We start from the raw sequence: 15821 nt of genomic DNA on the forward strand, positions 1-15821 counted from the left end.
ATTTGTTGAGAGCACGGAGATTTAGTATTGGACAGAAATTTCTAGAGCAGATAGAATAGCTGGTTTTAAGAAAGGTTTGGATAATTTCCTGAAGGAAAAGTCCATAGTCTATTATTGAGAAAGACATGGGAGAAGCCACCGCTTGCCCTGGATCAGTATCATGGAATGTTGCTACTCTTTGGGATTTTGCCACGTTCTTGTGACCTGGAATGGCTACCATGAGAACGGGCTACTGGGCTTGATGACCCAGTAAGGCTATTCTTATGTTCTGAACTGCTTGAGCCTGAGTAGCATCATGGCAATTAGTGGAAATGGAGGATATACATACGAGAGGTATGATTAAAAAAATATGGTGAATGTTTAGATTTAAAAAAAAAAATTACAGTAGTAAAAGACACATTACCATTAATCGCCCCTTCCTCTCTGAGTACACTATTTAGACCCTTGTTCAAGCTCTCATAACCTCACGCTTAGATTACTGCAATCTACTCCTAACTGGTAGCCTTCAGTGTCGCCTCTCCCCCTTGCAATCTGTGCAAAATTCTGTTGCGTGACTCATCTTCTACCAATCTCGCTACGTTCATGTCACCCCTCTCCTTAAGTCACTTCACTGGCTCCCTATCTGCCATTGCATACAGTTCAAGATCTTATTGCTGACCTACAAGTGTGTTCATTCTGCTACCCCTCACTATCTCTCCTCGCTTCTCTCTCCTTATACACCTCCCAGAGAACTCTGTTCCTCAGATAAGTCACTCTTAACGTTACCCTTCTCCTCCACTGCCAATTGCAGACTTCGTTCCTTTCATCTAGCTGCCTCCTATGCCTGGAATAAAATTACCCAAGTTTGTCCAACAAGTCCCTTCCATTGCTTAAAAGCAGACTGAAAACCCACCTTTTTAATATAGCTTTTAATCCTTAATATTACTCCTCTGCCCTCCAACCCAGCCCACCGATTAACCATTCCCCTTAACTGTATCCATGACATCTTGTTTGTCTGTCTTGCCTGTTTAGATTGTAAGCTCTTTGGAGCAGGAACTGTCTTCTTTGTGACTCTGTACAGCGCTGTATGCGTCTGGTAGCACTATAGAAATAATTCATAGTAGTAGTAGTAGTAGTGTGAAGAGTTTTAGTTTTTGGGAAGCAGAGCTGAGATTGTGATGTCATAATGCCTCATCCCACCAATAAAAGCCAACCTCATCAGTGATGTCACAATGGCTCGATTGTCCTGCACTCCCCTCTGCCCTCCAACCCAGCCAGCAGATTAACCGTTCCCCTGAACTGTATCCATGACATCCTGTTTGTCTGTCTTGCCTGTTTAAATTGTAAGCTCTTTCGAGCAGGGAGTGTTTTCTTACTCTTTGTGACTCTGTGCAGTGCTACGTGCGTCTGGTAGCGCTATAGAAATAATAGCAGTAGTAATCCTCCTCAAAATACTCCCCCTCGCATCAAACACACGTCCCATCGTTCTTGCCACTTTCTGAAGCAGTTCTGGACATCCTCTTTCTTGAATGTCTACAGTTGTGCTGTCGTGGCTGCCTCGATGTCCTGAATCAATTCAAAACATTTACCCTTTCATGGTCATTTTGACTTTGAGGAAGAGCCAGAAGACACACGGTGCCAGATCTGTTGAATAAGGTGGATGTTTATATTTGACAGAAACTGCTGTACCAGAAGTGACGTGCGACACAGTATTGTCATGATGGAGGATGAAACCGTTTGCCCATTTCTCAAGTCGCACTCACTCACCTCATGTTCAAATCCGTTGTTAAAATGTTTTGAATGGAGCTATAAGAGATGTTCAGATCCTCAGAATTTTCCCCAATAATCAATCGCCTATTTGATCAAATCATTTCACTTATTCTTTCAACATTCTATTGTGTTTTTGATGTTGAAGGACATCCCGATCTCTCCTTGTCTTCAACCTATTATGAAATTGCTCGAAGCACTTGTAAACCGTCTTCATGGTCACTGCACCTTTTTGAGTGTTTCTTTAGCACTTTTTTGCAATTTGAAACAAAATTTCATGTTGTTCGTGATTCATGATTTTACGACACACCTTCTCGCAACTTAGCTCACAAATGACCGACTGCACCAAAAAAGTTGAAACTTGTCACACAGTTACAAGGGTTAATGCGCCGCTTCACGTATTGAAGATCCCTGCCTTTCCGTTGGATGGCACTCGGCAGCAGTATTCACTGTATTTTTTTTAATTACACCTCGTACATGAAATCCCACTGCCACTGTATTGCTAAAATATCATGGGATATCGTCCATTTTCTTAGTGCTCTGAAATGAGTGATTGAGACTAGAGGCATAAAGATCCATCTGAGATGTCCTTCATTTCTGGAAAGATTGGCATTCAGTAGGTCAGGAATCACCTGTGTGGTTAGAATACTCAACTGGAGAATGCGTTGGATTCTGCTGTGCCTTGGTCTGCTTCTAGATCTACAGTCTATGGAAAGGGGCAGTGCTACTTCTTTGGGAGACAAATATATCCTCTCGGTTCAATTTCTTGCTAGTTCAAGAAGATTATCTCCTTTATCACTTTGAGCAGAAGCATGGGATAAGAGATACCCTCAAATGGTGAAGTATTTTTTGGTCATGAAGGAGATATAGGTCAGGAGAAGGTTCCATGACAATAATTCTTCTATTCAGAGTGGTCTATAATGGTGAGACTGAGAATCATAGCTTTCCAATAAGAATCCTTGCAGAGTCTGCCTTAAAAAACTCTGTTGCTCCTGAATTTGACAAGAGAAAAAAAAATTTGAACTTGACTAGTCTAGCGTAAACAGAGGCACTAGAGACATATGGTGACATATCATCAGCCTCTGAAACCAGGATTTTTGATGATGTTAAATAAACAGATCTTTATTTTTAGCTTACAAACTCGCTGACAGAAAACTTGGAGAGCAATGGAAGCAAGCTCCTTTACAAGTAGTTAAGTTTCCTATTAAAATCATTAATATGCTTTTCTTGGTATGGATTGTTCTATAATTGACTGATTAGCAGTGCTGCTCTTGGCCCCAAGAATCTGGATGCAAAGACTTTCCATGCCACTGTTGCATGCCAAGTAAATAATCTAGACCAGATCTTCCCAAACTGTGGGTTGGAACTCCAGATGGGATCACAAAACCTACCTTTGGGGGTCACAACCTAAGTGCATAATTATTTTGCACTGCCAGGGGGGTTGAGGGTGTCACAATTTTATTTGGATATACAATCTTGGGGGTCATAAACACAAAAAATTTGGGACGCACTACTCTAGACTTTTACACTTTAAAACAGCTGATTGTACTTAAAGTTTTGCCTGGCACTTATGGCTGTATCTCTGAACATATGCACTGTGCCAGATCATCCCAGAATCCTGAGTGAAGAATTAGATTCAGCCACATCTTTTTGATTTACATCTTATATATTAATTAAGACAGCGTTTAAGGAAATTATTCTGAATTTGCAAATATTCTGAACTGGAATACTTAAAAAAAAGTAGTACAATCCTGTGTCCTCTCTCAGGAAAGACCTTTACAAATGTACATCAAGCTTTGTTGTGTCAGCTCTGAGTGGGCTATTTTGCACCTACCTCATGGATATGTGAAGATATATCTTCATTCTTAATTATGATTACTAGTGTATCTTCCTCCAGATGCTCAGCCTGACAGAAGGGAAGCACCTCCATTTCTGTATGACCCTCTCGTTTCAGCAAATTCTAAAAGTAGGGAACCACAGCAAAATGAAGCATTAGCTTTGCCCATGGAATGTGGACCAAAATCAGAGCACATAATAGTCCTGACTTTGGGTGATCTGATAATATATTCAACTGGCAGGTTTTGTAATAGAAGCATAGTGAAATCCATGGCCGAGACAAGATCATAGGCAGACAGTACAGGTAACTGAAATAAGGAAGGCTCTTCTTTTAAATGAGACTTCAATCAAGAATTGTAGGAAGCTATTAGCACCATTTGTTAGGCACTGCCCCTTGGAATGGTGAATGGCCTTCTCCCCGCAGTAAAGTATCTGCCGCATTGCCTCCCTTCCCACCCCTCCCAGTCAGCAGCCCCCTCTCACGATCACGACACTCTCCACTTCCCAATTGCCGGTGTCAAAAAACCCCCCACAAAACCCCTACCTGCAACTTCCGCAGCTCCCGGGGTAGGCCTATCATCCTCTTCAAAGATTCCTGTAGGTAGGTCTGCTCCAAAGTCCCTCCTCCTTCCGATGTAGCTTTGAAGAGGCTGGTAGGCCCGGCCCTGAAGCCACGAAAGGGCCAAAACAGGCAGGGCCGGTGTTATGGGAGGGCAGAAAGGGGCATCTGCCCTGGGCCCCACAGCTCCAGGGGGCCCTGTGGTCTGCGAATCTCTTCCCCTCGTCAAGCCATCTCCCTCCCTTCTCCTCATCTTCATGGGCGCTTTTCAGAGTTTTCTCTTTCTGAAGTGTCCGGACACAGCACTGTTCTCACAAGTCCTGCGCGAATGCCTGAAGCTTCTCCTCTGATGCGAGCCACCCAGGCAGAAACAGGAAGGTGCATCAGAGAAGTTTGGGGGCAGTCACGTGGCTCGTGAGAATGGTTGCCACGTCTGGACACCTCAGAAAGAGAGAAAACTCTGAAAAGCACCCACGAAGGTAAGGGGAAGAGAGGGAGATGGCCCAACGAGGGGAAAAGGTTGAGTGATACTGAAGGGAAGTGGAGAGAGAGGGGGAGGGGAACAAATGTTGAAGGGGAGAGAGAGGGGAGCAAACGCTGAAAGGAAGTGGAGAGAGGGAGAAGCAGAAGCTGGATGGAAGTGGGGAGGGGAGAGAGATGGGAACAGATGCTGAAGGGAAGTGGGGAGAAGAGAGAAGGGAGCAGATTCTGGAAGGAAGTGGAGAGAGCACATTCTGAATGGAAGGAGGGCACATGCTGGATTGGGGGAAGAGGAAAGAGTTAGTGAGATACTCGAAGGGATGAGGGAAAGAAGTGGCAAGCTATAGGCAGACACAATGAAAGGTAAATTGAGGACTGGAAAGTAAGAAAGTAGACAAGAAGTAGAAAACGAATTGAGAAGGAAGAGCAGAAAAGGAAGGGAAAGGGAGAGTAGAGAGAGGTACCAGAGCATTGGGAGAGGGGGAGGAGATAGATATCAGATCTGAAGGGAGGAAAGGAGGAGAGAGGTGCTAAAAACCACCTGGGGAAGGGAGTGAGAGATGGAAGGGAAGAAGACAGAGATGTCAGACCATGGGGGGGGGGAGGAATGGAGGGAATATGGGTGACAGACCAATGGGGGGGCGAGGGAGAGATGGGAGAGGCAGAAAGTTTCTGGTAGAGGCATAGAAATAAAGCAGATGCCATATGGAAGAGGCAGAGAGAAGGCAGACAGTGGATGAAAGGAAGAGGAAAGCAGAAACCAGACAACAAAGGTAAAAAAAATAAATTTCTATTTCTTTTCTTGCTTTAGGATAAAGTAGTATTGTAGTTTGTTGATAAATGATTACAAACAAAGCCCTGCCAGCTGACGATCTCTTCCTCTATTTCTGCAGCCAGAACTCTGATTTATAAAATGACAATTGTACAGAATATTGTTTCTTTTTATACTTTAATAAAATAAGTTCAGTATAAAACTATTTGAGGCTTGTGCGGATGGGATCAAATGGTTTGTGGGAATGGGGCAGGGACAGAACTCTTGGGGATTGGACGGAGATGGAGACCAAGCTCACAGGGATGGGGCAGAGACGGGGACAAATTTTTTCCTCATGTCATTCTCTATTGCATATGAATGCTATGGATTTTACATACACTGTGTCTTTTACTAAAGGTTAGCACAAGTTATATGCCACATGACCCATTTTATTCTAGATAACTATTTGCAGAAACCTGACTAGTGGCAGTTAACGCATGTAACTGCTGAATAGTGCCAAAAATTGGTCATTAACGCCAATAAGCAGTTAATTATTTTAGTTGCACGTGTAATGGACATTCTACAACTTGTTTATGGGCATGAATTGAAAAGTGCTGGACTGGAGAAGGAAGGGTAAATAGTTAAACAACCAATTTTCTGAGAAAGGAAGTGTTTGGGACACCAGATAAATTTTCAGATGTCAAATACTTCAAGCCACTACAAAACCAATGCAATGCACTTTAAAATAAGAGAAAAAAAAAAAAAGTTTGCTATCATTACCTTCATTCTCCTGAAGGATGGGTCATCGCTGGTTTCAAGAATGAAGAACATAAAATGTTTTTTAGATGCATCTTTCGCAACACTGTTTAGTTTGAAGCACAAGTTGGAGCACAGGTCTGTAATCACGCTTTTATATGAGGTAGTGTTTGGTGGGAATGAGTCCTGTATCTCCTCTGAGCTTCCCAGGTTCTCCTCTATGTCACCGCTCCAACCTTTTGCCATGCCACCCGAAATTGCAGCACTCATCTTGGCTTGCCGAGCGGGCCTACTTGGAGCTGGTGGTTCTCTAAGCTTATTTTCATAGTTGAATTCAGTGGTGTGGAAAGAGGATGTCAGTTTGCTGGTTTGATTTCTGCTTTTGGAGGCCTTTCTACCCCCAGCAACGCAGTCCTGGAATCTGACACAAAAGGGAGGTGCTGCAAAATTGCCTTTCACTTTACAAGGAGGATGCTGGCACAAACCAGTTCTTCCTGCTGCATCTGAACGTCTTATTGTTATCAGCAGAGGGGTTCTATTACTGTTTGCTCTAGTACTAATCTGTCTTTCTGGTCCTTTCGGCAAAGCCGAAGTCTTAACAGTAGCTTCGCCAGAATTGGTCAAAAATCTGTTGGCGTGTGTAGACATTGGTGGTGCTAGGCTCTTTAAGACTAGTTTTAGTTTGTGAATGAAACGCAAGTACTCTAGATCTAAAGTGTTCTGGGTGAGATCAGTAACCATCCACTTCCTATCCCATGTACTTATTTGGTTCGGTCTCTCAATGGAATTATCTTCTTGAAAACTGTGCAAAGGCCTGCTTGGTTCTCTCGGAAGCCCTTTAATAGTAAAGGTTATGCAGTTCTTTGGGTTCCCATAACGATTGGTAATGCGGTTTGGCAATGGAGGGCATTCATTCTCTTCCTCCGATACTGTATGGAAATCTCTGTATTTACTGACAGAGTCCAATGGGAACCTTTTGTTCGTTGTTGTGTAATCCCAATCACGCTCATATTCTGGGTACCTAGAAGTAGATTTCCTCAATAATGATTTCCTGGCAGTATCCCTTATTCTTGAAACAAAGGAATCATAAAAGTTAACTGTGTAAGGTTTGGCATTACCAGCATTAGGCTCCTGTTCAGAGTTTTGCTGTTTGTGAAAACGGTTAGTCCCAGGCTCTCCACTCAAACCTTTGTTCATAGTATGTTCTGCAAAGGAATTTTCATTGCTATTGGCCTCCAGAAGCTCTTCACAACTCTCATACACCGGAGATTTTGAAGATTTTTGAGCTAAAGGGCTATAAAGCCCTTCATCGGGACTTTCGATGCATGCCACCACAGCTGACTTTCCTGTTTTCTCTTTGTTACATTTTTTAAATTCTGCTACTTTGCACACTGAACTCTTAAGGTATGAATTGACTGGTCTTTCCTCAACCTCAGAAACACATACCGAACTTACAGGACTAAAACCTCCCAGACTGATTGTATGCTCTTCTGCAAGGAGCTGGTCACTCTGTAGTTCTGTTGCTTCATACACAGTGTGCGCATCGGCAGTTTTTTGATCACATTCAAAAGCACACACAGAGCTCACGGGACTAAAACCTCCCAGATTGATTGCAAGCTCTTCTGCAAGGAGCTGGTCACTCTGTAGTTCTGCTATGTCACTTACAGAGCGCACATAGTGTGCATCTCCAGATTTTTGTTCACTTTCAAAAGCACACACAGAGCTCACAGGACTAAAACCTCCCAGGGTGCCTGTAGGCTCTTCTTCAATGAGTTGGTCGCTCGGTAGTTCTGCCAATTGGCACACAGAGCTCTCATGACACACTTCCACTGCTTTTAGCTCACCTTCACAAGCGCACACAGAGCTCACAGGACTAACATTTCCCAGGTTGATTGCAGGTTCTTCTGTGAGAAGCTGAACACTCTGTAGCTCTGCTGTTTTGCACACAGAGCTCTCATGGCAAACTTCTGTTTTTTGCTCACCTTCGGAAGCGCACACAGAGCTCACAGGACTAACATTTCCCAGGTTGATTGCAGGCTCTTCTGTGAGGAGCTGGACAATCTGCAGCTCTGCTCTTTTGCACACAGAGCTCTCATGGCATACATTCACTGTTTTTTGCTCACCTTCAGAAGCATACTCAGAGCTCACAGGGCTAACATTTCCAAGGTTGATTGCAGGATTTTCTGTGAGGAGCTGGTCACTCTGTAGCTCTGCTGTTTTGGGCACAGAGCTTTCATGGCATACTTCCACTGTTTTTTGCTCTCCTTCAGAAGCGCACACAGAGTTCATAGAGCTAACATTTCCCAGGTTGATTGCAGGCTCTTCTGTGAGGAGCTGGACACTCTGTAACTCTGCTCTTTTGCACACAGAGCTCTCAAAGCATACATTCACTGTTTTTTGCTCACCTTCAGAAGCATACTCAGAGCTCACAGGGCTAACATTTCCAAGGTTGATTGCAGGCTCTTCTGTGAGGAGCTGGTCACTCTGTAGCTCTGCTGTTTTGGGCACAGAGCTTTCATGGCATACTTCCACTGTTTTTTGCTCTCCTTCAGAAGCGCACACAGAGCTCACAGGGCTAACATTTCCCAGGTTGATTTCAGGCTCCTCTGTGAGGAGCTTGACACTCTGTAACCCTGCTGTTTTGCACACAGAACTTTCATGGCTTACTTCCACTGTTTTTTGCTCACCTTCAGAAGCGCACACAGAGCTCACAGGACTAACATTTCCCAGGTTGATTGCAGGCTCTTCTGTGAGGAGCTGGACACTCTGCAGCTCTGCTCTTTTGCACACAGAGCTCTCATGGCATACATTCACTGTTTTTTGCTCACCTTCAGAAGCATACTCAGAGCTCACAGGGCTAACATTTCCAAGGTTGATTGCAGGATTTTCTGTGAGGAGCTGGTCACTCTGTAGCTCTGCTGTTTTGGGCACAGAGCTTTCATGGCATACTTCCACTGTTTTTTGCTCTCCTTCAGAAGCACACACAGAGTTCATAGGGCTAACATTTCCCAGGTTGATTGCAGGCTCTTCTGTGAGGAGCTGGACACTCTGTAACTCTGCTCTTTTGCACACAGAGCTCTCAAGACATACATTCACTGTTTTTTGCTCACCTTCAGAAGCATACTCAGAGCTCACAGGGCTAACATTTCCAAGGTTGATTGCAGGATTTTCTGTGAGGAGCTGGTCACTCTGTAGCTCTGCTGTTTTGGGCACAGAGCTTTCATGGCATACTTCCACTGTTTTTTGCTCTCCTTCAGAAGCGCACACAGAGCTCACAGGACTAACATTTCCCAGGTTGAATAAAGGCTCCTCTGTGAGGAGCTGGACACTCTGTAGCTCTGCTGTTTTGCACACAGAGCTTTCATGGCATACTTCCACTGTTTTTTGCTCACCTTCAGAAGTACACACAGAGCTCACAGGACTAATATTTCCCAGGTTGATTGCAGGCTCTTCTGTGAGGAACTGGTCATTTTGTAGCTCTGCTCTTCTGCACACAGAGCTCTCTTGGCATACATTCACTGTTTTTTGCTCACCTTCAGAAGCGCACACAGGACTAACATTTCCCAGGTTGATTGCAGGCTCTTCTGTGAGGAGCTGGTCACTCTGTAGCTCTGCTGTTGTGCACACAGAGCTTTCATGGCATACTTCCACTGTTTCGTGCTCACCTTCAGAAGCATACTCAGAGCTCACAGGGCTAACATTTCCAAGGTTGATTGCAGGATTTTCTGTGAGGAGCTGGTCACTCTGTAGCTCTGCTGTTTTGGGCACAGAGCTTTCATGGCATACTTCCACTGTTTTTTGCTCTCCTTCAGAAGCGCACACAGAGCTCACAGGACTAACATTTCCCAGGTTGAATAAAGGCTCCTCTGTGAGGAGCTGGACACTCTGTAGCTCTGCTGTTTTGCACACAGAGCTTTCATGGCATACTTCCACTGTTTCTTGCTCACCTTCAGAAGCACACACAGAGCTCACAGGACTGACATTTCCCAGGTTGATTACAGGCTCTTCTGCGAGGAGCTGGTCACTCTGTAGCTCTGCTATTTTGCACACAGAGCTCTCATGGCATACTTCCACAGTTTTTTGCTCACCTTTAGAAGCGCACACAGGGCTAACATTTTCAAGGTTGATTGCAGGCTCTTCTGTGAGGAGCTGGTCACTCTGTAGCTCTGCTGCTTTGTGCACAGAGCTCTGATGGCATACTTCCACTGTTTTTTGCTCTCCTTCAGAAGAACACACAGGGCTAACATTTTCAAGGTTGATTGCAGGCTCTTCTGTGAGGAACTGGTCACTCTGTAGCTCTGCTGTTTTGTACACAGAACTTTCATGGCATACTTCCACTATTTCTTGCTCACCTTCAGAAGCAGACACAGAGCTCACAGCGCTAACATTTCCCAGGTTAATTTCATGCCCTTCTTTGAGGAGCTGGTTACATTGTAGCTCTGTTGTTTTGCGCACAGAGCTCTCATGGCATAAAGCCACTGTTTTTCGCTCACCTTCAGAAGTGCACACAGGGCTAACATTTTCAAGGTTGATTGCAGGCTCTTCTGTGAGGAGCTGGTCACTCTGTAGCTGTGCTGTTTTGCACACAGAGCTTTCATGGCATACCTTCACTGTTTTTTGCTCACCTTCAGAAGCGAACACAGAGCTCACAGGACTTACATTTCCCAGGTTGATTACAGGCTCTTCTGAGAGGAGCTGGTCACTCTGTAGCTCTGCTGTTTTGCGCACAGAGCTCTCATGGCATACCTCCACTGTTTTTTGCTCACCTTCAGAAGCACACACAGAGCTCACAGGGCTATTTCCCAGGTTGATTTCAGGCTCTTCTGTGAGGAGCTGGTCACTCTGTAGCTCTGCTGCTTTGTGCACAGAGCTCTGATGGCATACTTCCACTGTTTTTTGCTCACCTTCAGAAGAACACACAGGGCTAACATTTTCAAGGTTGATTGCAGGCTCTTCTGTGAGGAACTGGTCACTCTGTAGCTCTGCTGTTTTGTACACAGAGCTTTCATGGCATACCTCCACTGTTTTTTGCTCACCTTCAGAAGTGCATACAGAGCTCACAGGGCTAACATTTCCCAGATTGATTGCATGCTCTTCTGTGAGGAGCTGGTCACGCTGTAGCTCTGCTGTTTTGCACACATAGCTTTCATGGCATAACTCCACTGTTTTTTGCTCACCTTCAGAAGCGCACATAAAGCTCACAGGGCTAACATTTCCCAGGTTGATTGCAGGCTCTTCTGTGAAGAGCTGGTCACTCTGTAGCTCTGCTGTTTTGCACACAGAGTTTTCATGGCATTCTTCCACTGCTTTTTGCTCATCTTCAGAAGCGCACTCAGAGCTCACAGGACTAAAACCTCCCAGGATGAAAGTAGGCTCTTCGTCAATGAGTTGATCACTCGGTAGTTCTGCCAATTTGCACACAGACCTCTCATGGCATACTTCTGCATTTTGCTCATCTTCAGAAGCGCACACAGAGCTCACAGGACTAACATTTCCCAGGTTGATTGCAGGCTCTTCTGTGAGGAGCTGATCACTTTGTAGGTCTGATGTTTTGCACACAGAGCTCTCCTGGAGTACATCTTCAGGTGCACACTCCGAGTTCAAAAGATGGACACCTCCTATGTTGCATGTAAACTCATCCCCAGTGGTCTTACTAGTCTGTGCTTCCATTGCCTCATATGTATCATTTGCACAACTCATTTGCTTTGTTTTCCCCTCTTCTTCACATGTGTATTTTGAGTTTATATGAACACTGTCTTCCATGATTATTGGAGACTCACCTGCAAGATTTTTATGCTTCATTTTCATGCGAGTAGACACAGCAATTTCATCACATACATGCTTTGATTCCTCTCCTTCAGAAATGCATATTGAGTTTCTAAATTCTGCCTTTCCACAGTTGATAAATTGATTAGATAGCGTACTAACGTTCTTTGCGTCATTCTTTAACAATTCTGTAATTTTGACCAAAGATATTTCGTGCTCTTGATCTTTGGTATCACTTTCATTGTGCATGTTGTCATCACTGTGGGATGTGATGACAACAGAACTAGTTTCTTTTTTATCCGAATCCATGTTTGTTTGTGTACCATCCATCTCATCTTTCTGGTCTGAGGTTCTGGTTTTGTTCTTTAAGGAATCATTTTCATGCTTTTCTATTGAAATAAACTGGAGCTCTGACACATCACTAAAGGAACATCTTTTCTGTTCACCTTCACTCTTTTGTGGATTTGGGTCAGAGACACATAGGGATTTATCCTTTTCAGAGCCGACTTCTTCATTTTCCATGGGTGTGCAATCAAGTCTACTGCCCTGAAAGTTAATCTGTGTGAAATCATCTCTCTTTAATGCTTCTTCTCTATAACATACTGGTGGCACGTCTGGTGATTCTGCAAACTTATGTAAAGAGGTATTAACGCTTTCACCCTTTTCTGCTCTGGTGTCTTTCACTTCATTAGCACACACTGGCATTTTCTCTGTAGTATTCAGTCCTTCACTATGGGGGGTGCTCTCATCTGATACAGCTATGTTTGTACTTGTAGAACACATAGTATCAGGTTCACTTCCTGTGGGACATTCATTGGTCACTGCTGTCACAGAACCCCTATGTTCTTGAGCTGTAGCTTTCTTATGCACTTGGTTTGGTTCATTGATCTGATCAATGGACATAGTATCAGGTTCACTTCCTGTGGGACATTCATTGGTCACTGCTGTCACAGAACCCCTATGTTCTTGAGCTGCAGCTTTCTTATGCACTTGGTTTGGTTCATTGATCTGATCAATGGAACTGTGCCTAGCATCCTCTACGGAGGTCTCAGTGCACTTATGATGCGTTGCATCAATTTGAACTGATTTTAATTTGGACTGCTCTTTTAATTTAGTCAAAGACTGCAAGACTTTGTGGGAAGCTTCTTGATTGCTATGTCTGGCAGATGGCAATTCTGTCCGAGATAATTCATTTAGACAAAGTGATTTGTTGGCATCTAATTTGGTCTGTTCAAGAACTTCCTGGGTATGTACATCACTAATGTGCTCCAAAGCCAGATTTTTATCACCCAAATTACCACCAGCTTCTTTACAGACTTTTGATTCATTCGAGGCTATCTGTTTTTGGTGTAAACTTTCATCCTCTGTCTGATGTTTTTCAGAATCAGGTAGTCTTTCTCTATCACCACCACTTCTATGCCCCTCTTTATTATCCTTTAAGGATACAGTCACCTCATTTGTGGTACTCTTGTTTTCAGAAATAGAAATTATATCATCAATCACAATTTCTTCAATGTCTACATCTTCACTTAATTCAGGCTGTGAAGTTTTATGAAAATCTAAGGTCTGGCTCAAGCCTGCAGTCTTTGGTACCGAGCCTGATTCATTGCTAGGAAGTACTAGGGGTGTACTATTTCCACCTGCACATTCATTACTGGAAGATACACTCTTACAGCTTTCCTCAACACGCAAAGATGCTTCTTGTTCAATTTCATGTCCATTAACCTGAAATTGCAAAGTTAGAAATAAAAGTTTTATTCTGCTAGTAAAATAATACAGTATACTTTGGTTTTCATCTATCTATAATATAGTTCCCATTTAATTCTCCCAAAAATATGTTCAACAATAAGGAAACGCAAGCCAACAGATATAAGTTAATAAACATGTTTTAAAAATGATCACAGGTCATCTATGTAAAATTTAAATATGAACCAAAATGATCCCAATGCTCATAAAATGCTCCAGCAGAAAGTTATATCTGCTCCAAGGTAGATGCAAATGTTCATGTATTCCATGTGCAGGAACATGTGAAGTACATGCATAAGAACATAAGAATTGCCGCTGCTGGATCAGACAACTGGTCCATCGTGCCCAGCAGTCCGCTCATGCGGTGGCCCTCTGGTCAAAGACCAGTGCCCTAACTGAGACTAGCCCTACCAGCGCACGTTCTTGTTCAGCAGGAACTTGTCTAACTCTGTCTTGAATCCCTGGAGGGTGTTTTCCCCTACGACAGACTCCAGGAGAGCGTTCCAGTTTTCTACCACTCTCTGGGTGAAGAAGAACTTCCTTATGTTCGTACGGAATCTATCCCCTTTCAATGAACGTAAGGAAGTTCTTCTTCACCCAGAGAGTAGTAGAAAACTGGAACGCTCTTCCGGAGTCTAAAATATAAAAAAAGAGTCTAAAACTACATCTCCACCAATACTACCTGGTAGATTTATTTTAGGAATTCTATGCTGTGGTTATTGTACTTTATTTAATGCGATGGCTAATGTGTAAATTCTTTGAGCTCTCAAAATTATTTTTAGGGGATGAGATTGCTAAGTAATTGCAATGTAATTTGAATGCATTTGGTAAATGTATTGTGCATGAATTATTGTGAATGTTTTTCAATTGTTAACCGCTTAGTTTTAGGCAGTCTAGAAATATTAGAAATGAATAAATACCTATTTACAGTCTGTTTCAATGTACGTGCGCTCGTCAGCATATGTAGTTATACGTTCAATTTTAAGATAGCTACCTTTATAAAACTACCCCCCACTTGCTTAAAGTGAAGAGCTATTTATAGATTTCATTACATAATCAATAATAATTTTTAAATAAATGCCTAAAAGCCAGGAAGTTGTGGGAAGTACAAGCTCCTCTTCGCTACCATATACAATTTGTATTCCTGGTTATAGGCAAGCAAGAACAAAAAATCCAATGAAACAGCAGCGATATGTCGAACAGCAAGCAAAAGGAAGAACTGCAGGAATGGTGTACAAGATACCAAGTCTTTATTCAATAGACATAGATGTAAGCATAAAACAGTTTGCATCCAAAATATGGTCCAAGAAGTTGATGAACCAGGACCCGACATGGTCCGTGTTTCGAAGAAACACCCCTTCCTCAGGATCCTAAAAAGTATCACATTCTAAGGTACCATATAGATAACAACTGGAAATGGCATTGGTGTAGACCAATGGTTCCCAACCCTGTCCTGTAGGACCACCAGCCAGTCGGGTTTTCAGGACAGCCCTAATGAATATGCATGAAAGGGATTTGCATGTAATGAAGATGGTAGGAGTGAAGACCTGCCCCATGCATATTCATTAGGGCTATCCTGAAAACCTGACTGGCTAGTGGTCCTCCGGGACAGGATTGGGGACCACTGGTGTAGACAGCTAAGCAAGCTGGATAGGCTCCTTTGCAGTGCAAAATCAAAATCAAAAGTCCACTTGTACACCATTCTTGCAATTCTTCCTTTTGCTTGCTATTCCTGGTTATACACATACAGGGTACTAAAGATTTGCACTGCGAAGGAGCCTTCCCAGCTCGCTTAGCTGTCTACACCAGCGGTTCCCAACCCTGTCCTGGAGGACCACTAGCCAGTCAGGTTTTCAGGATACCCCTAATGAATATGCATGGGGCAGATTTGCATGCCTGTCACCTCCATTATATGCAAATTTCTCTCATCCATATTCATTAGGAGTATCCTGAAAACCCGACTGGCTGGTGGTCCTCCAGGACAGGGTTGGGAAACCCTAGTCTACACCACTGCCATTTCCAGTTATTATCCATATGGTACCTTAGTATGTGATACTTTTTAGGACCCCTGAGGAAGGAGTGTTTCTTCGAAAGACAGACCGTGTCAGGTCCCGGTTCATCAACGTCTTGGACCATATTTTGGATTCAAACTGTTTTATGCTTATATCTATGTCTATTGAA

The 15821-nt window shown here is 43.4% G+C and overlaps 1 protein-coding gene across 3 annotated transcripts in view; it reads right to left on the reverse strand.

Moving 5' to 3' along the window:
• The window catches only part of TASOR2 (transcription activation suppressor family member 2), a 128020-nt gene that overhangs the window by 31300 nt on the left and 80899 nt on the right, over nt 1-15821 (reverse strand). For all 3 annotated transcript variants that reach the window (XM_033958322.1, XM_033958324.1, XM_033958323.1), the window contains 2 exons: nt 6153-13619; nt 3581-3706 (listed from right to left, as the gene is read on the reverse strand). In XM_033958322.1, coding sequence (XP_033814213.1) covers nt 3581-3706; nt 6153-13619 — 7593 coding nt within the window. The remainder of the gene's footprint in view (nt 1-3580; nt 3707-6152; nt 13620-15821) is intronic.

The sequence above is a fragment of the Geotrypetes seraphini genome, chromosome 9, assembly GCF_902459505.1.
Source record: "Geotrypetes seraphini chromosome 9, aGeoSer1.1, whole genome shotgun sequence".
NCBI classification, from domain to species: Eukaryota; Metazoa; Chordata; class Amphibia; order Gymnophiona; family Dermophiidae; genus Geotrypetes; species Geotrypetes seraphini.